Source organism: Arctopsyche grandis, chromosome 10, assembly GCF_051622035.1.
Source record: "Arctopsyche grandis isolate Sample6627 chromosome 10, ASM5162203v2, whole genome shotgun sequence".
Classification (NCBI taxonomy): domain Eukaryota; kingdom Metazoa; phylum Arthropoda; class Insecta; order Trichoptera; family Hydropsychidae; genus Arctopsyche; species Arctopsyche grandis.
Genome location: NC_135364.1, coordinates 22,617,103 through 22,640,893, shown reverse-complemented (window position 1 = coordinate 22,640,893; position 23,791 = coordinate 22,617,103). Strand labels below are relative to the sequence as shown.

At 36.2% G+C, this 23,791-nt stretch overlaps 2 protein-coding genes across 3 annotated transcripts; one reads left to right on the top strand and one right to left on the bottom strand.

The window, feature by feature from the left end:
* Positions 1-5,059: 5,059 nt before the first annotated feature.
* CycE (cyclin E) lies at positions 5,060-10,086 on the bottom strand. Its single transcript, XM_077439319.1, has 8 exons — positions 10,050-10,086; positions 9,317-9,380; positions 8,552-8,618; positions 8,002-8,466; positions 7,805-7,916; positions 7,319-7,732; positions 7,032-7,243; positions 5,060-5,245 (listed from the first exon to the last, which is right to left on the bottom strand). Exons 1-8 carry the CDS (start codon positions 10,084-10,086, stop codon positions 5,060-5,062), a joined length of 1,557 nt encoding a protein of 518 aa, XP_077295445.1.
* Positions 10,087-13,048: 2,962 nt separating this feature from the next.
* pigeon (gamma-secretase activating protein pigeon) lies at positions 13,049-23,791 on the top strand. Of its 2 annotated transcripts, none has more exons than XM_077440405.1 (14): positions 13,049-13,216; positions 14,520-14,945; positions 15,019-15,161; positions 15,391-15,522; positions 17,320-17,490; positions 17,558-17,738; positions 17,822-18,126; positions 18,196-18,372; positions 18,445-18,639; positions 18,710-18,886; positions 20,396-20,604; positions 22,605-22,819; positions 22,898-23,107; positions 23,210-23,791. In XM_077440405.1, the coding sequence occupies exons 1-14, from the start codon at positions 13,111-13,113 to the stop codon at positions 23,341-23,343; spliced, it is 2,781 nt and encodes a 926-aa protein (XP_077296531.1). In that variant the 5' UTR covers positions 13,049-13,110; the 3' UTR covers positions 23,344-23,791. The 2 variants fall into 2 exon arrangements, with proteins under 2 accessions (XP_077296531.1, XP_077296530.1); XM_077440404.1 differs by having other exon boundaries at positions 13,057-13,216; positions 22,886-23,107; positions 23,210-23,786.

Genomic DNA, 23,791 nt, shown 5'->3' with positions numbered 1-23,791 from the left:
GCCACGGCACTGATTGTAGCCAGCAGCATAGCTCGGTCTTTAAGCTTCTGCTTAGCGTCAAGAAGGCGCCGGGTTCGATCCCAGGCCGGGCCTCGAATGAAAATGAATTTTTCAGAGTATGCTGTTGGTTAGACCTGGATTTGTGACTTCAGGTTGATCGTTTCCTATCAGAGTTTGCCAATTTTCCCTGATTTCATTGTTGAAACGGTTCCCGGAAAAAATTGGCTAAAAAATCCCTCCTATACGATATGTCACCTATAATTTGTTGTTGATTAATGTGCAATAAATACGTTTGTGTACAAATTGGTATATGTCTCATTGATTTGCGAGTTTTTCAGTGTCTCATAATTCAGTGATTTATATAAAAATGCTGCATTGTAATTGTAGTTTGTAATTGGCCAGGAAGGCGCATTGGGGTTTACCTGTAAGGCCTTCCTGGTATATATATAAAAAATAAATAAATAAATATAAAACACATATTAGGATCGATTTTAAATATATCTCGAAATATACTCTTTTTTGGTTGGGGACGTTAAGGTATTACAGTTCCGCAATTCATATGGACGAGCCGCCCCTGATTATAATGCTATTGTTTTTTTTTTTTTTTATTATGTATAAATGTATTTTTTGTCCGCGTATATGTATATGTATATATTTTTGTTTTTCTCATATCTCTGTATTTTTTCAACCATTGTGGCTTATGAGGGACTCCTACAATGCCGCAATAGTCCAAACTTAAATTTAAATAAATAAATTTCATACGTCAAATCGAATTTATAATATCTTCCATAAAATTAAATTAAACGTGCATATTTTTACCCATCGTCTTATTGTTTTATTCGTGAACCGAACCACAGGTACGTATTATATTTACAACCTCCACATCGGTTATAGTCGTTTTATGACCAAACTCATGCATACGCTACGACCAACATGCGTACGCTGTAAAAGTGGAAAACGAATTCACATAAAACTTTTGCGTACATGCATCTACATATGTACATAAATACATTTAAAATTGATACAATAGAATTGGTGCTATCCCAAACATTCACGTGTTTAGTTGATTGGTTTTCTATGATTTAAGACCAAACACACGCCTCTTGAAAATTAAAACAAAATGGGACGTAGAAAACGATTATCAAAATGGCGTCTCCCACACATTGCTTGGCTTCGAAGGTGTGGAAAATTATATAGCGTAGAAAATAGGCGAATGTGTAGCATGAAATGAATCGCAATATAAATTCTCCGAATAACCGTCATGAATATGGAGAATTCGCTAGAAATTAGCGAAATATTGCCATTAATTGCATAGCTGTAAGCCGGACCGGGCCGCACCGTGCAACTTTGTCGGCTGACTAGTTGCGCGTGTGCTAGTTAACTATGTGTGCGACAAGTTGACGGGTGTGGCATGTCCCATCTACCTGCAAGCATTGGTCTGGTCGCCCTCAACCAAGTCGCTCGCAAGTCGCACGGTGCGGCCCGGCCCTAACGAGGGGAATAAACTTCTTTCACATTTACTGGTATTGTTTACCATTAATGTGAGACAAAACGAGCGAAAACATACAGAGTGGTAAGGCACGTCATGGGTCCTTGGCTTGCACGTTGTGCACGTGCAGAATGAATATATTTGGGGGATCGCACGTGTATGCATATCCACGTGCAACCGACAAGTTTCTCCTAAATTTCTTCAATTATGGGATTTACCGTTATCGATCACTATCAAGCAAGGATAGATAGAAAGATAAAATATCACCGAAAACACTCCAGGGAGTGATTTTTGGTATTCTGTTCCATGAATATGGGCTAGGGTTGCTATTTTTTTCGCATATTTGAAAGTATCTAAAAAAAAAGACGTACGTTTCTTTGCCCTTATTGACGTTATGGCGAAAAAAGGCTCAAAATGCCAGAATAAAATGTGTTCAAAATTTGCAAGCGTACGCAATCGATAACATGGTGAGGAAAATCGCGATATTTGAACAGAACGGGAAATGTTTGATCATGCAGAAAAGACCTTTGAAGTCTTTCTTAGAGCGGCTCTACTTTTCTACAACAAAGGACAAAAAAATATCCTTTTTTTCCGTCTTGTAATTCCAATTATACTAATTCTAATATTTCAGTCTTCAGAATTGAATTTGAATACTTTTCCAATTGAAAATGACCAAAAAAAAAAATTGCCAGCAAGTATATAATAAAACAAATCTCCATACTTCACAAAATATGTAAATTTATTAATTAAGTGCAAATAAAAAAATGCTTAATTGGTATATACGCCTAAAGACACCTTTCTTCTTGCGTATTACAAAAAAAAATCTTACCATTTTAATAACACTAATATAAATAAATAGAGATTTGTATTTTTTATATTATTTTATTTGATGGTTCCTTTGGAGGAAATACATAATTTGTCATATATTAGTTTCACAAATTTTATATAAAAATATTCTGTTATTATCTATAAACAAATTCACAACAGTCTTTCGTTTTAATCTTTTTTTTGATATGTACGAAATTGCAAGCTATCGTAATACCAAGTTTAATTTAGTTTTTATAATAAACCGCATTTGATCCTGCATAAAAGGAGTATTACACTAACAATTCAAATACACATACTCTGATTAATAATATTTTAGTCCAATTTGTAATAAAATTTTGAATGATCGTTTAAACTACACATGTCTAAAAAAAATGCAATTTGTCACGCTTTCCATATTACATGTACTCTTATCGTTCAATATCTCTAAATGCACAATCAATATAAATAAGGCACTCAATTCATGTTCGCATCATTAAAAATAATTCAATAATTTGAATTACTATTACAAAATCAGCTAGACGTGTTAACGATTAACTAAACAATAACTCATCACCAAATCATAAATGCATAATTATGCAATATATTTAACACATATACATAATATATAATCAAACCTTGCGATTTTTTTTTTTTTTAATATAAACCAATTTAGATCAGAAAAGCAAATTTATAAAAGTATTTACAATATCACTCATAATATACTAGGTACCAAATATTAATATTTTAATTATTTTCATTTCCTTTTTCTCTTATTATAGTATATTAAATAATATATTTGTTTTCGCATATTATATATTTATATTTTATATCAATAATAATTACTTGTACTTTATAAGCGTAATATAGTATTATAGGCTACCTAATAGTTTGGATAGTATAATATAATATGTAGAAACACAAAATATGATATAAATATCTACATTACGCATTCACCTTAGATTTATTTAAGAAAAAAAGAGTAGAAATCTCGAACCACACAATTAAGGACTAATATGTAATGAAATACTTTTATATTGATCATAATACACAAATGAAAAGCAAATTTTTAGAAATAAAATAAAACAAACAAAAAAAGCAACAAGATTTGTATGTAAGATGATTATCAGCCATTTTGCCTTTTGATCTCACAGTTAAAATAATAAGCATATTGGTAAAATGTATACACAAGATGTAAAATCCTTGTTTTGACTTCATTTTGATAAAAAAGCATTACAAAAATAGTATCAAAAATAATGCCGTCTTCAAAACTCAACAAGAAATAATAATAAAAAAAATAATAAAACAGCTCTTTGAAATGTGACAATTATATAGCATGATTGGAATTTAAATTATCACATTAATAACAGAATTCGAGATGATGTGTACCCGTTGCTAATCATCAACAACTCCAAGTCTTGACTGCTGGTAAGGAATTACTGTAAAATATAAACAAACGGCCAAACGACAAACTGCACATAACGAATGAAAAATTTTCCAGAATGAACAATTTCAGAGCATGTAATATGTATTATACAATATTTAAATGACATTATCATGCAAGGATTTTTAAAAGTAAGAGTAAAACTTAACACAACTATCAAAAGCGTATGAAATGCCACTCTTTGGTCAGTACGATAGTGAAAAATGTTACAACAATATGCCAACACAAATGTAAAAACGTAAAACAATGATGCGGGGATAAACTTAATTACATACATAGAAAGAAAAAAAAAACACCCTAATAATAAGGCACCGTTAATCAGAATATAAATACATACAATACTTACATAAGCAATCTTGTTTCACTACACCACAGTTCAATATGTTAATTTAACTACTTATCAATTATAAATATTGCTTCGCTTATTACATATAAAATAAATTCACTAAAACATTCGAACCTTAGCCAAAATTAAGAATGTAAAATATCATACTTGCATACATATGTACTTATACGGTTTGTATTATCATCTTCATAAATAGTATGCTTTATTACTAATTTAATTCAACATTCACCGAGCAAATTTGAGCGAGCGTCCTTACTGTTCATTATCACAATTGAGGAGACGTACCGTTCGCATCAGATCAGATGAAATGGGCTATATTGTATCATTCAACACATGAACGAGATGTTTAGAAGATGCCATATATTACACCGACCATTTCAGATCGATAACGAATATTCAGGTCAATCAGAAGTCTTATCAGAACTAAAGGAAAGTTATTCTTAACAAGGCCAAACCGTGTACCAGTTTTCACATAAAAAAATATGAATTACTCTTTTTTACGTATATACATACATATATAGGATAGAAATAATTAAATAAGTTTTTTTGCACCTACTATGAAATATGATAGAGATCAGAGCTAGTTCATACCAATTGTAATAATGATCAACCTCAAAATTTCGGCCTTTCACATCACATTGGTATCTATATGACAATACATATGTATGTAAATACGCACATCAATAATATCGAAGGATTGTTTTTAAATGCCATTTTCAAAATCAACAAACACTAAACGCTAAAAGTCATTCCATCTAAATATACCATATAAAATAATACATATTAGCTTTCCAATATACAAAAACCCACAATTTGTGGACACGAGTCAAACACAAATACACTTTTAATACGATAAAATAATTATTATCCTAGATTAACACTTCTATCGTGTGTATAAAGCGTTCAAGAATCTAAGCCGTCTTGAGAACCACGAAAAGAGCAAAATTAGCACGCACAGTAACGTCATATGTCCTAGTCATTGTGTTACAGATCTCGACGGTTCCGTAGAGCACGGAGTGAACGTCGAAGACTTCTTGGCGTGCTTTTTATGACTACTATCAGGCGGTGTCAAAAGACTTCCCTTATCTAATTCGGCAGTGGTTTCCGTCGAGCTGCACTCGCTTGATAATTCAATCAGCTTGGCGTACTGCTCAACCTTATCCTAGAATATTAAAATACATTCTTAATATTTAGAAATTTAAATTAAAAAAAATACAAGTGGAAAGCTTTCATCATCACAAAATAGCCTATCATTGAAGTGAAGAGGAAGTGAGCAAGGATGAAATAAAAAACATAAAATTTCAACCTTCTTTTGATTTATATAATTTTTCCAATAGTAAAGGAAGCTTAGTGTTGTTCAATAACAATAAGGAAACCTAATAAAAAAAAAAATGGTAAAAGCATATGTTTGTCAGGGGTGACCGTGAAAAAGTCGAAAATATTCGTTTATCATGCATACATATGAAAAACGGTTAGTATATATATATCAGTGGCGTGCGGTAAAAGTCTCTCTCCCCCCGTCGTACATCCTCACTTAATTTGCGCGAGAAGGATACAACAGGAACAAGAGTAACAGCCTTTTCCTCCCGTATCCTGCGCGCGCACATTAAACAAGGCTGTATGACAAAAAGAGATAATTTCACCGCATGACACTGATATATATTATATATATACATAGTACCGTTTACCATGCACCCTTTATTTTGATCTTCGACTTAAGATCTTTCGATTTTCGATATTTACTTTTTCGACCATTTCACTTTAGGTCCCGTGAGGTAGACCCGTTTTTCAGTCCTTTTATATTTATATACCATCACAATGGATAAAATTGAAGCATTTGAATATATGTACATTCAAAAAGCATGAAACTCTCACAAACTAAAGGACAAATCCCCATTCATAGGCCATATCTTCCATGATGAAAAATTTTAACTTGTACGGTTAATCCTTTAATAAAAAAAAAAGGAATGCAGTGGCGTAACTACCTCATAGCAAAGTCAATTGGTACACTGGTACACTCAATATAATTAGACTTATTTAGATAATATTATTTTGCTTAACCTTTATTTTATGACAGATTTAAATGTCAAAAGGTACAAGCAACTATTTGGGCCTGTATCGTTTCAGACCATAAAAAGCCATTTGAGTTCAAGTGGGATATTGAATCACGCAGTCATTATTAACAAAAAAAAAAGACTAAATTGTAAATATACTCATAAGACCATAGAAGTAGAATGCATAGAATGGTCATTGTTAACAAAAGTATCGTCTAAAAGCGAGCCATCGAAGAGAGAGACGAAGTTTAGCAAACAATGAACAAACTCTGCCACGCAGAGTTTTTGTAGCAACATTTTTGGAGGTTGAGAGCGATTCTATGCATTCTACTTCTATGCATAAGACTCATCACAAAAATTAAATCGAGAAAGACAAATTTTTAAAATCGATGAGCTAAGTTAAATTTAAATTTATACTAATAGTTTTAGAATTATACAAATAGTCTTATATTAATATGTATCAACAAACAATTTGAATTATTCGATGTCATATTTTTTTTAAATCTGAGGGAAGGATAAAAGCCTTAGATTAATTTTGCATGAGGGCCGAAAATTTCTAGCTATGCCACTGAACAAATGACAAAAAAAAAAACAATGAGGAAAAATATCCTTAGTTACTAAATATTTACAAATGGACAAACAGATAGTACAGAGTCGAAAGTTGTGAAGTCGAATGGTTGACAGCCCTTGAAGGAAAAAAAGCACTCCGAAAAGAAACCAAGTTTATGAATGTAAAATAAAATATGGAAAACATTTCCAAAGTTAGGATTCCTTGAAGAAAAATATCAATTGTAAGGTTCCGAGGGCTACCTAAATCTGCATTATATACTGTTGTGACAATTGAAAGCTCACCTTCCTACATACACATACAAAGCATGATACAATTTGACTTACAAACAAACCCATAGTAACATTATGAATCTGCATTCTGTGACTCTGCTCAGGATTCATATCAGGACATATCTTCGACAGGCCGTCACTGCCGCTGTTCACACCGTCGTGATTCGGCAAGCTCTGAACAGCTTCATCGCTCCCACACTCCAACAACGTCTGAGCAAATGGTTTTAACCATGCAAAACACGGAGCCAATTCCTCCCAAAGGTAACCTATTAAAAAAAACCAACCAACATTACAACACCGTCAAAAAAACGATAACTGAGCAGAAGTCGGGCTTAAAATACCTGAAACGCGAGACGCAGACGTTTTATCGAAACAGTGCGCGATCGCAGCAGCGGCCAATTGACTGTACTTGAAAGCGTTGACTTCCACATCCAGCAGAGCCAAGTCGACCAGCTGAGCGCATATGACAAAGTCGAGCGAAGAGTACTGCGTGAACAGAAACGTGTAGTTCCGAAGACCGTCCGTGTCCAGGGACGGAGGATCTGCATACTTTTCGTTACGCAGCTGCATGTACATATTGAGCCAACCGTAGGTAGTGATCGGTGATATACTCCAATTCAACACGCTCAATATAGCCAACTCTTCGGTCAGTATGTTCTCTTGGGTGCATGCACCGTCCGTTACGTATGCGAAGTCGGCGACCTTCGGCGGATACACCTCTTCCACCTTGGCCGCAATGAACAGGCAAGTAATTCCTAAAATTTTCAGTCACCTTGTAAGAAAATGTATGCATGGTTTCACATTGTCAAGGATTACTGTTCACTTACCTATCAGTTGCAGACGATTTTTGTGTACGTCTTCAGTGCTATTCAAATACCTATCTATATAATATACACAAAGGTGGAACGTTTCCCTGTGCAATTTGTATACCTCGCTTACCTATAAATAAAAACCCGCATGAAAATGGTTGAATTCAAAAAAGACACGGTGATGATTTTCAATATATAAAATCACAAGGACAAACCTCATTTAACCAATCTAATAGAATAGAACGCATCCTCGGTTTCAAGCTCGGATGGTATTCCAGCATGTTTGTGGAGCGTTCGTTGAAATTGATGGTATCTCTTTCGCACAGCTTTTCCCAAACTTGCTGATGGTCTGCCCAAGGTAGACTCGGCAGAGGACATCTACTCTCATACGAGTTGGTATTCTGTCTATTTTTTCTACTTCGAAGTTGTTTATTAATAGGCAAATTATGCAAAGGACTTAAAACTTCTTGTGGTACGTCCGAGGGACATATTGGACTAGATTCTTCTGAACTTAATACGTCAGTGCAATTGCTGACTCGCTCGTCTAAAGTAAAATTTGAGAAACCGTCGTCGCTCGAGCATTGCGATGACGAACTGTGATTGCTTCCCGCCGAGCTCGGATAGCCTTGAGGGTACTGATGCATCGCTTGTTTGGTCGGCGGCATTATATTTTCAATGTCCTGTAAATATCAACTCCGTTTAATTTACGAACACGTGGAAAATTTGTTTTAAACGTCGAGCTCCTCGGTGTTTAAATGAAATTACCTCATCGTTGGAAGGTTGTCGCTTCCGTTTCAGAGGTCTCGGCGATGATGACTCCAACGATCTAGAACTGAACATTTGAAAACGTTTTATAGTTTCCGTACAACATGACATACATAAACGAAATCAGATAAAATTATATGTCCATTTATAAAAAAAAAACGTCTGGTTTAAATTAAACCGATGATATGTTCAGTTAAACATACACACATTATAAGTTCTTAAATAAGAAAATTTTAGTCAAAATTAGTTAACTTTGATAGAAAATCTCACTTAGAAGAAAATCAAAAGAATAAAATGAAATCTGAAGCCCATTTTATAGAAAAATTTTTCCTTGAATAAATCAGAATCTTTTAAGCTCACTGCATTGCAGATTGCTGCAAATGTAATGGATGATAATCAGCAATGAAATTTACAAATGAAGCACTACAATAACCTCTAGTGCTGTAGCCATGAGGCTCGTCTAAAATTAGAAAAATTTTCAGTATAATAATTCGCAGTTACTCGTGACAATCAAATGTTAAATCGGATAAATACATAGTCAAATTGGCATCGAGGAATGGTTCAAAATCAATCGTCAGCTGAAGCTGAAAATCCAACGAGAACTCGGCACACTACTCATACAAACTATCCCGAGGATTTCAGTAGAATTTTAGTATGCAAAAAAATTTTCTAATATAATTTATTAAATAATTAATTACAGGATACTCAATAATTAGTGTAAAATAAAGCCAAATAGTTGTGAGGAAGTGGATGAGAGAGACTCACCTAGATTGTGCCATTTTAGTCGACAGCGAATTAATCTGCGACGTCTCCGACGGCTGATGATGATCTAGAATAGTGCACAAATATTATAGAACCTCGGAAAAACAATTAGCAAGTGTACATATTGGGTAGTAACAGGTGCGCGGTCGGAAATATAACCCTTGGGAATCGTCGCCGATAGCTGGCCTAAAAAGGGGCGCAGCGCCCCGGGAAAACTTGGCAAACGAAAGGGCGGGCTTGCAGAGGGGAGGCCCCGGCAGAGGGCGGGGTGCGGGGCGCGATCTAGGGGTGGAAAAGGGGGCGCGAAAACGGCGCTTGACAGCGCACCGTTTTGGCGCGGAAATTTGGCGCGCTCGCCGACACCACGCGCGCTTCTACGCCAAATTGGGGCGCGCCCCCGACCCCCACCCGGCACAAAATCACCTCGGAGCACCCCGACGACAAGGCCGAAGCCCCAGCGCGAACCTCAGCGGGGGGTGCGAAAAAAATTCGGCGGCAAAAATGCGCCAACGCCACGCAAACGAAACGCGAACGAACGCCCCCCCAAGAACATACATACGTGCCCTCGAATTGAAAACCGGAAATCGTATGGATATCTTCGAGCGGGAGACCAGAAAAAAATCACAGGGGTGGGGGGGAGGGGGAAGAAGCGCGTCACGGGTTCAAAGGTGCCGCATCATAGCGTTTCGTGGCTGATAAAAATTATTTTTTCTAAGGGTTGGAAAATTTCGCTTACCTGATGATGGTGGGTGGTGGGTGGTGGTGGCCGCCATCAGATTCGGGGGTGTCTGCTGGGGGTGGTTGGTGGGGGGGTGCAGAGGCGAGCAGGTGCTGGTGCTGGTGCTGGTGGTTGAGAGGGGGGCGAGAGCGGGGCCGGCGAGGGGGCGCCGCGGGGCGGGGGCGCCGGCCCTAGAGAGGGGCGCGCGCTCCAGAGTGGCGCGAACGTACGCAAGGTGTGACGCGCGCGCCGGCCGCGCAACAGCTGATTGCGCGCCAACAGCCGCTACCCCCACCCGGCCTACTTACTCACGCACACACACTCACACTCACACACACGCTCCTCTCTCTCTATATATTTCAATATGTAAACATTTGCGTGAAAAGCCTGAACGTTTCCCGTCCGTTGGTCTTAATTAATCACTAATTAGGCATTGCGATCTGCACTGGATTTTCGTCTCCGGTCGGTTTTCAGTTATGGTTTGCGGTTTTGGGCGCGTTTCAGGCTGAATGTGCGTTCGCGCACATTCACACTGACGCGCGTTCCGGTCCCCGACTTACAACTACTATCGTAGCAATCGCGCGCCAAGAAACGTTCGCAACACATGGCAAACTTCAAACGGGGAAACCACCATGTGGTGGCTCGTGTGCGTGTTTGCTTTTCGTTTTGTATCCTCCCCCTTTTCGATGGTCGACTTTTTCTTCGGATCTTTTTACCGTTTTGCGTGAAATTCAACGCTGAAATTATTTTTCAGGCGTACTTACTTTTTCACCGTCCGATTTCAGAATATTCGCTGATAGTATACGCTCCGTTGCAAAAAGCGAGAAAGGTTTTCATTATTTTAAATTAAATTTTCTAAAAGAGTAAACATCGTATTTTTTATTTTATATTTTCTTATTTAATATTTAATTACCTTTGATTTTTATTTTAAAAATTTCCACGATCCCATTATTCTTCGAGGCTTTTCCTTCGTCACCCCGTCGATCAATTACAATCCTCTTATAAATAGTTGCCGTTTCACCCGTAATCAATCCAAAATCGTTTCCCTTTCTTTCCCTCTCCCGAAAAATAGCTCCATAAGAAATTATCATTTAATACTAAAATTATTTCAATATAATATTATAAATAAAAAAAGATGCGATGTATGTATGTGGTGGACGCGTGGACAAATATGGAGATTTGAAAATGTTAGAATACCAGGAGTATACGTTATGCATAGGAATGTGCCGTGACGCCCTATCGTGTCGAGGAGACGCGGGGAAGCCGGAAAATGTACTATGATGCGCTGCGTACACACATCCACGAAAATACACACACATTCATTCATTATTTCGAACGGGTGATTAGGTTGCAGAGGCGAGCGTGTAATGCGCGCACTCAACTTTTTACTATTAATAAGTGTGCGCGCCTCTAAATTACATTACATTATATTTACATATATATAACATATAACTTTATTTTAATTCGTGTATCAATTCCTTTCCGAAGCCACCCGTTGAATTCAACAGGCACAACACTAGTAGGGTATATTGATCTTGGACATTTTTTCATGCAAGAAAAGGGGGGGAAGCATGTTCTTCGACGGGAACCGGTTCCAACGGTTGTTCAGTAAATTACGGCTATCGTACAATACAGATGTCTAAGTTTGATACTTAATTTATCAAGTTCAATAAGAATAATTCAAGTAATTTATTAGGCCCAATAAAATAATGATTTCAAAAATACTAGAAGTGATTGATATCTTCTTCTCACTTAATATCTTAACCAAACCAAGTGATGCAACGTATTAAATAGAAATAAGACCGTAGAACTTCTCAAATGGACTTAAGTAACCATATAATTATTTTAAGCTTCCAACAAAATATTTCGGTAGTTTGTATTCACGTCAATTTCATTTAAACTCACATAATTTTAATTTAAAGAGCTTAAATGTCATGAAGAATTTAATTTATACCAATTTTAGACATCGATAGTCAAAAATCATTAATTAATGATACAGGATTTGGGGGGGGGTGGGGGGAGTAGGGAACATTTCATCCTTTGGTCCCCCCTTATCCCGCCTTTATACGGGAAGGATGGATTAGACCGGCAGGCGCGCTTGCGCCGGGTACTAGGCTCAGTGTTGTATGGGTGGGTATGCACTGTTTCACACGTTCCGGGTGAATCCACAACCGGGACGTGTGAAACAGTGCATACCCACCCATACAACAGAACGACTATTACTCGGCGCAAGACGTGGCTGCCGGTCTAAGTCATGTAAAGGCGGGCTTATATTTGGCCAGTTCAGGAACATGCATGTCATTTGATGAACCTATTAACTTATCAAATCGATTATTCGTTACTAAAAGTTTTTACCAGTGAAAACTGCAACAAGTTCGAGAGATTTAAAGTAAAAATCCTGCCTGAAATTGATCAAATTAATTTTTTGGTAGTATATTTTGAAAATATACCTGACGCTAGTTGAAACAGTTTGGTGATTATTCCGCACAAAGCGATCTCGCAAACGTCACTGAAATCTCGATCACGGAACATCTGGCACCCGAAAATTCTATCCATCGAGAGATGCCCACACGAACTATCATACTAACGAGAACTTGTGTTTCAGATACTCGATATTTGCGATTTTCGTTGCAACGATTGTCGTGCGCGCGATCGTAATGTGCGAAATAATCCGTTTACCAGTTGAAACGTATAAAGAAAATGTTTCATTTGAAAGTTTGCCATTTTTCTAAATTTAATGGTAAATTAGTTATTATAAAAATGATTTTATACAATAAGGACGTCGATAAATATTGAACTTTAGTATAGTTTTTCTCCTTTAACTTCAGAAAACAAGGGGAAGCCACTTAAAACATTCTTTCTCCAAGGCATTTCCTTACATGGGAAGATTCTCTATCGGAAACTATGAACAAATTTTCACGACGAAGCAGCCTCGTTTGAAAAGGATTTAAAAGAGATCAGCATTCGTGTAGTATCTGTATAACGTTATCAAATGTTATTTTGGTGTTTTTATTGTGGCAGCAGTGGAGAGCCTACTGTCGTTATCTGTCAGAAGGTGGAGCCTCTTCAGCTCGAAGGGATGTGGTCTCTGGAGAAGGATAGGGAGGTGGGAGGGGCGCAAACTGGACCTGGAGACTCTCTACTGAGACGTTTATGTGCTAAATTACAACCCCCAGGAGAAACTCGCAAGTTTTATTTATCTGTCAAAATAATACTTTATCTGTCATTTGCCGTTTCTTATCTCATACCAAATCGATTCCATTAATTCATAATATTTACACACATCGTCATCAATCTGAAAAAATTACAAAATTTCATAATATTAATATTTTTTTTATAATTTCTTTACTTTAAGCTTTGAAAATCGTATTCTATTAATTTTTGATGAATTTCGTTTCATAGAAGATAATATCCAACCTCCTGTAACTCATTTTATGTGTTTATTTGAATTTTGTCAATTTTATAATAGATATTTAGACGAAGTTCTGTCATAAAGATCCAACGCACATTAATAGTATATTGTTACAACTGTTGTCTACTTTTACTACATTTAATAAATGTGATATGGTAACTAGCATTCGTCGTCGAAACCTAATCCTCTGCAGCTATTTTTCAATAAAATACGAATGTACATAAATATTCATTTATAAGTTTTATCTAGAGGTATTTCAAATACCGAAGCTTTAAATTCTGAGATCCGTTTCTTAACTAGCTTCATTGCCATAAGTAATTGGAAGTGAAAATAAATATCATTCGAAGTTGTTAAATGAAAAAGAGTCTTAACCATTTGCCCGCGGCCGTCTTCTATGGAAGCTTTGGGCGACAAGTCTGTAGCGCGGCCGTCTTCCATAGAATTTCTGAACTTTGCACGGGATTTTGAGCCTTATATGCGCCTATTTCAACTGTTTTAAGGTTCAAAATTGGTTGAATATATTACTGAGTTGAATGTCATCTATTCATACTGAAACCATACTGAAATCTCGTCTATGTGACGTCACGTCTTCATATAATTATGAAGAATGACTATTTGACAATTAATCCAAAACTACGAGAGATATTATGTATTTTATTGTTTAAAATAATACTTTATGTGTTAATTAACATATCTGGTTACTTGAGTAAATGTTAAAATCTGTATTTAAGGTCGAAAACTCGATTGCCAAATTCGCGAAAAAGGTGCCGCGTACAGGGCTTGTTCGCTATATTTATTGCCGCGAGCAAAGGGTTAAAAGATTACGTTTAAGCTAAAAACAAATACTTTTATTAACATTTTTATGAAATAACTGCTGAAGATTGTGACAGTGTCAGATACTGTCAGTTTATTGTAAAAAAAAGATTCGTGAATTTCGACTCATTAAGCCCAATTTCTCATTTGATTTAGATCGTTTTCGCAGAACTATAGCTGCATAGATATACGATAGTTGATATTAATTAATATTCGACGAATACTTTCGATAGCATTTTATAAAAACAAATATTGTTTTACAGATATCCCTGCTCCGAGAGAATGGCGTTTAGTGGGACAAGAGCAAGACTTTTCCCAACTATTCACATGGATCTCTACATCCCCCATATCCGAATCCGATATCACCAGCATCGCTGCTTATCAATACGAATCGAACGACTTTAAAATACTGCACAGATTCGATACTCGTCTAAACATCATCCAAGCTTCCGTTAACGAATCTCGCACTGTACTCGCCTATGTAGTAAAGCAGAAGTTAAACGATGAAAGCGATGAACATTTATATAGACCTTATTTAATACCTTTAAAGCCAAAGCACAGAACTAAACCGATGCCGATTGAAAACGAGCGAAACCGACAAATTATGGTTCAATTCCTATACAAGAAAAGCAAATCGTTCCTGCGACGGTCCATCGTTGATAAACTCTTAGTTATGATACATTTGGAATGTAAGTATGATGTGTGTATTAATGATTTTTTAATAACAAAAGAATTGTCTTGAAATTGAATTATCGATTTTAGGTATAAAATCCGTTACTATAAAATTAGAACCAGATGATTGTGACGATTTCGCTAATGAATCATGGAGTATGGATGATAAAGGGTTGCATCAAGATACCATTGTTAAGTCGTTTTCTTGGGCGCAGTGGGATCCGGTTCATCAGGTATTTTCCATTTGTATAGCTCATCATTAGAGGTCGGAATCTGAAGGGGCCGGAAACGTGCCGCCTATTGTTCAATTGTTGTAAATCCTTTGTAAAAAAGGTTCGGCAAACCTTTAACAATGCATTTACAATCTTTGAACAATAAACAGCCCCTTCAGATTCCGGGCTCTACTCATCATATCTGAAAAATTGAAATATATTAAATTACACTTGATTTTTTCAATATCAGGTTCTATATTACATACATTATCGAATACCTGCTCAAAGCTCTATCGAAGTCAATGATTACAAAATGCAGCGGGATACCACTCCTACGCTCTCTGGTTTTCAGTTTCACGAAGATATGCCGCACGAAACTGTCGTAAGTATATTTTCCATTTATTATCCATCCTTTTTTATAGACTTAAGGTAGCTGTAATTATTTTGAGCAAGTATTTTGATTGTACAAGTGGTTTAAAGCTTTATTTAATTTTCATCTCTATGCTTGTATAAACAATAATTGCGCAAACGTGATATGCAAGTTTGTGCAAGCAACCGTCAGTCCTTGAATTGTTTGAAGATTTTATGTCTACTTACCAATATAACCCATATCTTTGGTGTTTTAAATCTGAAGCATATCATGATAAGATAAGATGGAAAAGGCATATAATAATTTATTAGAAAAATATAAATTAATTGATCCAATCGCCGACTAGAATATGGTTGTAAAGAAGATAGATAGCTTCAGAACTAATTATAGAAGGGAAAAAAAATTGATGAATTTCGTTGCTCTGGCTCTGGTACAAATGAAACATCTGAAACCACACTTTGGTATCCATTACCAATTATTTGTCTTTTTGAGAGATCAAGAAACTCCTAGAAGCTCATTTTCCTACTTCAATGAAATATTTGAGATCGTTCCGGTTGCAAGAAATCGTAATGTTGCTGACAAATCTTTCACATGCTGTTATAGCTTCTATCATGACCATATTCTGCTTTTTAATTGAAGATGTGATGAGTGACAAAAGATTCAAATAAGTTTCTCCGGGCATTTTGAAACAATTATGCCAATCAGGTGGATATATTTTCAGTTCATTCAATAAGTTAATATGAGAATAGGTTTTTCTTTTCATAAACCAGTATTTACACCACATGCCACGTTTCTTCCTTCCTATTTTTCTTTTAAAAACCAGGATAAGAGCAGCCAAAGTGCTGCGGATCGTCGTCCGAACTTGACATAGTTCAAGCACAACCTGACGCTGTTCAAACATGCTTGTACCGTGTGGTGGTACTAGGGATCCTGTGAATGCTTACCATGTACAAAATTATTAACTATGCATGCTAGTCAAGCATATGATTCTTCTTCTTCCCTGTTTGCTCAATGCTGAGTGTCGTAGTCATCGATGTCTGGAATTTGATGGACGATCTGCGTCCACTCCTCCCGGTTCTGTGCCAAGTTGAAAGCAGCGATAAGGGACGATCCCGCCAGTTCTTTGATTTGGTTATCCCTCCAGCGTTTTGGTGACTACCAGCCTCTCCAGACTTCCCACATTCTTCCTGGCTATGTGGCCAAAATAGGAAGGAACCCTTTTTCTACATGTGAAGAGTCTCTCTGAGACTGCCAGCTCTTTGAGGGTGGAGATGTTTGCGCGTCTTGTGGTCCATGGTATGCGCAGCATCCGTCTCCAACACCACATCTAGAATGTCCCTTTCTCTCTTTTTCAGGGTCCATGTCTCGCCTCCTTACAATCCAATGGGGAACATCAGAGATCGCACCAGATGAATTTTCATCCTTCTATATTTATATCAGACTGACCATTGCCGTTTTCGCCATTCCTACTCTTCAGTGGATTTCCAATTGGTATTCTACTTCCCTCGAGATCAAAGCACCTACATACATATGTAGATAAAGTCGTCGACTTCCTCATAGTCTATTAGAGCGTTAGACTTTATGAGAGTCTCAAATCTGTCAACGAATAGGATTTTTGTTTATATGTTCACCCAGATGTCTACTCTCTATATCTATTGTACGAAGTAGTTCAGCCATTTCATCCTCATTGCTTGCCATTAACGCCACATCGTCTGCAAATCTTATGCTAAAAGTATTTCTGCTGCCTATTGTTATTCCACCTTTAACAATATACCTGTGAAAATTTTTTCATTTCGTTTTGTTTCTCAGTTGAATATTCCCCTGAACCTACCTCACCCTCCGGCAACGAGTGAGACTCCATCGTGCGGCTTATACGAAGACGACGCTGTTCCGTTGAGAATCCATGATTGTTCCTTGGATTTGCAAATTGTTTCACATCCATCAGGCGTCGTTTGCATATGTCATCACTACTTATACAAAGTGAATATTATACTTTTGTAAATATAAGTACATACATAAATGTATACAACCCAAAATTATATTTCAGCCTGAAGAAGAATCGAAAACTACCAACGAAGATCCCAAAAATTTGGCTGAAAATGAAAACGGCGTACATTTTGCATACTCAATAACATTATTACACCATGGATATGTAACGCATTGCGTTATACCGAATTTAATATGGTCACTAGCCAAATCGTTAAGACCCACTTTTTCGCTCTATAAAGGTATTACCATATATTTTGAACAAATCAATTTTACAACAACCAATCTTGAAATCTATATGTACATATATATTTTCTTTAAATAGATGACTATCTTCTGGTACATCTTCCGACGCTCTTTACCCATCTACTAGACGTTGGATTGAGCCATGAACCGTGTTGTCACATTGTACTTCCGCCGAACTTTTGTGTGCAAGGAGACCATTTAGTACCCCTGCTAGGAAATAACAAAAGCACTCTGGTCGACCTGGTTACACTCGACATTGTCAAAGTGAACATTTCAAACTCACAATTGATAACATTCTTCAAATCGAATACATCAATTGAGAATAAATTGTCGATACTTCATTACTTTTTGCATCACGATTTGAACATAGACATTGTAGAAGAGGTACCATTAAACTTTTGATTAAATCGATTGTACTATTTGTTGATTTAATTCACATTTATTTCGTTGCAGTTGATCGGTGACATTTGCATCAAACCTAGTGATGAAGTTGGAACTTTTTGTGCGGTGCTTAAAGAATTTCTCACCGGTGGAAGTTATATAGCCACTAAAAATTGTCTTGCAACTGCAGCTTTACCACTTACAAGACTACTTCCGTTTACTACAAACATGAAACCGTCCCTCGTTCAGGTACTACTTTATATCCATTTGACAGCATTGATACGTCTCAAATATAATATTAACACTATTGATGCAAAATAGATAAGCGGGACTACTTTATCTGTAAGTCAAGAGGAGTTGAACACGGCTATGATGCTTCTATCGCCCCGTCAACGTATCGTACCATTTCGCTCAGATATGTGGACCCGATTGTGGGATTATCTATCTTCCGTAACAATACGCTTCAAATCGCATCAAGTCCTTGAGAAGCTGAAAGTTTCTTTGGCGTGTTATCAGGTGTGTTATTTTTTCAGTATTGTTTGTAATATTTGTTTTGTTTTCACAACATTGATTATGGTTTTTGCAGCCTGAAGCTCTTTCACGGTGTAGCACTCCGTTGTCGCCGGCTGGAGGTCCTCCTCCACCTCGTCGTGTAGCACCGCCTTTCACTTTTCAGACATCGCAGACTAATGACGTAGCACTTCCACCATTTTTTGAAATTGACACTTGTACGGCTAGTAAACAGGAACATGTTATATCTGTGGTAAATATTGATTGAAATAGGTTTGTTTTAATAAGTAAAATTCATTTTTGTATATATTCTAGCAACGATTCATGTATAAAGTGCTTAATTACAAACTATCACTATGCAGGCTGGGCCATAAGTAGCAGAAGTATTTATTTTATTAATAGGTTTTAACCTGCTCCATAAAAATTCATGATTTTATTTGGAAAATGTTAGATACAGTACATAAAATTTATCAGTATAGATTTTACTTACAAACCACTTAACAAAAATAAATCAGTTACAGCACTTCCCCAATAAAATAGTAATCAAAATTTTCATTTCATCTTTAATCTATATCACTGTCTTTTTTATTGTAGTTTAATTTTACTGAATTTATAGGGTATTTTATACTATAGTATATGTAGATCTCCCATTATAAATAGACAAATGGTAAAAACTAAAATAAAATCTCCTCTTCTAGACCAACTTTCCCTACTGCATCATAGAATGATTCTTCAAGTGGATTCGGAATATTTTGAAATATAGTTTCTTATCTAAATAAATTTGCATCTAGGCTAGTGGACAAAATTTGGCAGATCTGTGATGAGAAATCAAAGAAATGACTAATATATCCTAATTCCAAACCTATAAATCAAATAGCAACCATTATATCGGATACATATGTATAATTAAATGGTTTTTAATCATATTCGCTTTATATAAATATTTATTATGAATCTCTAATATATGATTTATGTAGGGCGCAGACACACAGAGTGATACGCAGGATGTGTTTTTATTTTCTAGACATTTTGCACATGTAAAAAAAAACAGTAGCACGCCTGATCTATGCTATGGTGACCCAGGCCAAAACTCACCCCTGAAGTGTTTTCGGCGATATTTTTCCTTGTACTGACGGTAATCGATAACAGTGATCCCCATTGTTGCGTAGGGGTGGGTTCAGGATCGAAATGAAAGGCTAAAGTCGCTTCACAGTATTTATTCAACGTATTAGGAGGTCCACACGAAATCATCGCTCACTCCAGAATATCTGATCTACCATCTGTTCTACCTTTTAAAGGAAAAGTTGCATAGCACAGCCTCTGCAATCCGTTGTCTAGACAAGGCTTGTGAAAACTTCAGCGTGTCCATTGTATGGACACTTACGGGTCCCGTTCCCCAGATTATTATTCTCTATGCACGAATTCAATTAGGTCTGAACATTTTCACTCATGTTCCCACATTACTCAATATTTATAGAAACGTAGGAGAAACTTGTCGAAATAATAAGATCGTATGAATTAACAATGACATGAGGATACGCCCATCACAACTGGATTCTACCTAGGCAAGCCGTACTATACGATTCAGTGTGTCTGCGCCTTAATCATTGTAAAAAAAAAATTATTTAGAAATGCTTCCACTACTTATGTATATCTCACTGTGTACTATCGGGTGTACTGGTAGTTTCTAATGTCTATTATATACTTGTACACACATACTTATCCATATTGGTGTAAAATTAACAAATTGACCATGTGCTAGAACTTACGGGAAGTCAGCATGCATCTGCTTAAGCATGGAAGCGCTGTGGGTGCAGGGCAAGGAGCTCAAGGTAGCGCTACACACGTGCATGCGGTGGCTACTCGTTATGCTGCTGCCCAGTTGGAGACGTCTCGTACTCTCTGCTTGATTATCTGTAAAGCCTTGGCGGCTACTGCCAAACCCGACCAAGAGAGGGGCTTTGCTTTCATGTAACTCGACTATTTTAACACATTAACCACCTTTATGCCGTAAGGCAGGCATGACCAACTTATACATTCCTTGCTATTATATTAACAACATACTCATAGACATAGTTTTTCATATTGAAAGTAAGCCACATAAGTAATTGTTCTGTTTTCTTTGGACTGGTGACTCCAAATGATGATGATATATAGAGTATACATCATCATCATCAAAATCTACGGCCATTCACCATGCACTGCTGGATGAAGGCCTCTCCAACACGCTTCCAGGCGTCTCTGTTTTGCGCAACTCTCATCCATCTCACCCCACACATTTTCCTAATTTCTTCTACCCATCTTCCCTGCGGTCTTCCTTTTACCCTTTTGCATTCTCTCGGGTACCATTCTAGCACTTCTTTTGCCCACCTTTCGTCAATTCTTCTAGCCACGTGGCCATTCCAATCTCTTCACTCTATCCATTATATCCACAACCCTCGTCATACTTCTCACCCATGTTTTCTGTTTCCTGTCTTTCCTCGTTATGCCAAGCATACATTGATCAATACTTATTTGTGTGCATTGGACTTTGTGTAGCAACTTGGCGTTCAATGTCCAAGTTTCACATCCATACATCAACACTGGCAAAACGCATTGATCGAAGATCTTTTTCTTCAGGCAGAGTGGCATTTTTTATTTAAAAACTACATTCATTCGTCCAAATACAGTATACATATATACTCGAAATGGTATAATCAGGTTTCAATGAATTTCTTGTCATTCACATTTTCATAAATTGATTTGTATGATTATATGTATAAAAAAGCAGATTATATAAATTCTTTAATGCTGGTACGAAACATCATGAATAATTTAGTGTTTATTATCGTTGCGTAGGGGTGGGTGGAGGATTCAAGTAAAAGGCCAAAGTCGTGTCACAGCATTTATTGGTGATTAAAGAGATACACGCACTGACAGTGCTCCGTCCAGAATTTCTTGATATCGCCTAAGTACCTCCTTATAAAGTAAAGGTCTCTCAGGGCATCTTCGACGTCCGGTTTGTTTACCTATTGTTATGGTCACGTACTAGATGTGCCACGGAAGTCGGTCCCACGCTATCGCTGTCGGTTCTGAGAACTCTACCAGAATGCGACCGAGTTGCCGCTACCCCCGCTAAGTGCATTCGGGGGTATATCATTGTTAGCCGACTTATACTTAAGCCTGGAGATAATCCTTGAAACCAATTATAACGGTTACTCAGTCTTTGGGATGCTACTCGGCCTAATCCGATTGCACTTACTCGGCGGTGTACGTAACAAATTATCATCGAAATTTATGAATTTGCCTTCATATTATATATAAAAAAAAAATAAAGTTGTGGACGTCAGAAAATTGCTTATGTGGGTTGGTTTTTGTTAAACGGAACTGTCTATTTATGATGAACACTGCCATATTAACCTTTGTTTATATGCTATAAGTTTGACATGCCTGCCAGAAATTATTGTATTATTGCATGAATAATATATTAACATTGTATTATTATACATTTCGTTATATAGACTAGTTTGTAAACCTCGTAAATCCAATTTTGTTCAAATCAATAATTATGTTGTCTTTTGTCTATTCCAAATTCACCTGTGAGTAAAATTTTAAACTATAACATTAAAAACAAAATCAAAAAGCGCTATAAAATTGATACTACATATACTATGATCGATAAAACATTTTTTATCAATATGTAATTTTGGATTTACGTGTTTTACAAGCTAGTGTAACAACATAATATGTACATACATATTAATATAATATATTAACTCCGTTACTTTGTAATATTATACTGTTTTCTATCTTTAATTCTATCGTGATTATAATATATGTTCTATTATATATATGCATAATATGATTATAATTTCTAAATACTCTAAAAGCCAAAATTGTTTGTCTTAAAAAGTATTTTTTTAGGAAACCTCATAATTTTCTTACAAGCACATTTTCCTATGTATATTTTTATTTTAAATGATTAATTTTAGAGATGAAATGAATGAGGATCACCGATATATGCTCTTGAAAGCTCTGGAAACGTACTATTTAGCCGCTGATTCAATGGCTTTTCCATTACCTCAAGGCTTCTCATCGTTCTTCACGTATTTGGGCTATCGCTCATTACCGTTTCCAAACTTTCTTCAGTACGTACATCGAAACGTATTCGAAATTCAAATCGATTTTTTGAAAGTCGTCATCGCAGGTATTATTGACATTGCACTAATTTACCTTGTGATTTTGAATAGTAAAAAAAAATTCTTGAATGAAGATATTTGGTTAGACGCTGGTGACAATAGTGAAGCGGTTCTTAGAGGGATACGTTTGGCGGCTTTGGGAGGAAGAGGACGTGGAAGACGTGCTTTGGTCAGTTGTAATCATTCAGCTGCACTTTTACTCCGTGCTAGGGACCATGCAGCTACTATACTTGCTGGTCAACCGGCTCACTTATCTCGGCTGGTTTCCAATTCTCGCATCACTAATACTCGAAGGGGTGAGTTTAGTTGATGTGAACTAAATATTCTAAAATTCTAAATACATACATGAATGATACATTACAATTTAACTGCAATTTGTTTTGTTTTGTTGATTTTAGGGCTGGCAGCATTTCCTTCGGGAGATAGACTTTCTCCTCTAGATACATTCCTAGATTTACTTACTGCGAAAGCAAGTTTAAATGAATTAGATTTCAATTTATTGATTGATGCAACAATTTCAGCTGAAACTTAAATATGTACATCATTTTGCTTGCTTTCTGAAAAAAATTATTCCAAGTTTTGTAATTTTATTTACTCACTTTAGTTTTATTCTCAGTGTTTTTGTTGTTTTGACTTTTTTTTGTTTGTTCAACATTTGGTGCGGGTCACTGATCATAAGTTATTATAATTGGTTAAATTGTTTTTTAGTCACTAGTTATTTAAACATTTGTTGTGAAAAGTTGTGTTATTTAGAAATTTACGGAAACTGGTTGTTTTTATTATTTAAATGTTAATTATCTAGCCTGTAAGTTTATGTGCAATATTTCATTATATATACTTTATGTGCAATATTTCATTATACATATATATTTCACACCTACATATATAAAAATATTCTTAAGCGTTGTGTATGATTTAACTATTTTAAAATTAATAATAATAAACAAAAATGGATTGAGATTAGAATTAAGAATCAACCG

Excerpts from the sequence above, each read along its gene's own strand:
- pigeon (XM_077440404.1), top strand. The coding sequence starts at position 13,111 with ATGTGGTCTCTGGAGAAGGATAGGGAGGTGGGAGGGGCGCAAACTGGA. Across the intron at positions 17,739-17,821 it reads CACTTTTTCGCTCTATAAAG|ATGACTATCTTCTGGTACAT; the intron begins GTATTACCATAT and ends TTCTTTAAATAG. Across the intron at positions 22,820-22,885 it reads TTTGAAAGTCGTCATCGCAG|ATATTTGGTTAGACGCTGGT; the intron begins GTATTATTGACA and ends TCTTGAATGAAG.
- CycE (XM_077439319.1), bottom strand. The coding sequence starts at position 10,086 with ATGGCGGCCACCACCACCCACCACCCACCATCATCAG. Across the intron at positions 8,467-8,551 it reads GACAACCTTCCAACGATGAG|GACATTGAAAATATAATGCC; the intron begins GTAATTTCATTT and ends TGATATTTACAG. Across the intron at positions 5,246-7,031 it reads ATGTTACTATGGGTTTGTTT|GATAAGGTTGAGCAGTACGC; the intron begins GTAAGTCAAATT and ends TTAATATTCTAG.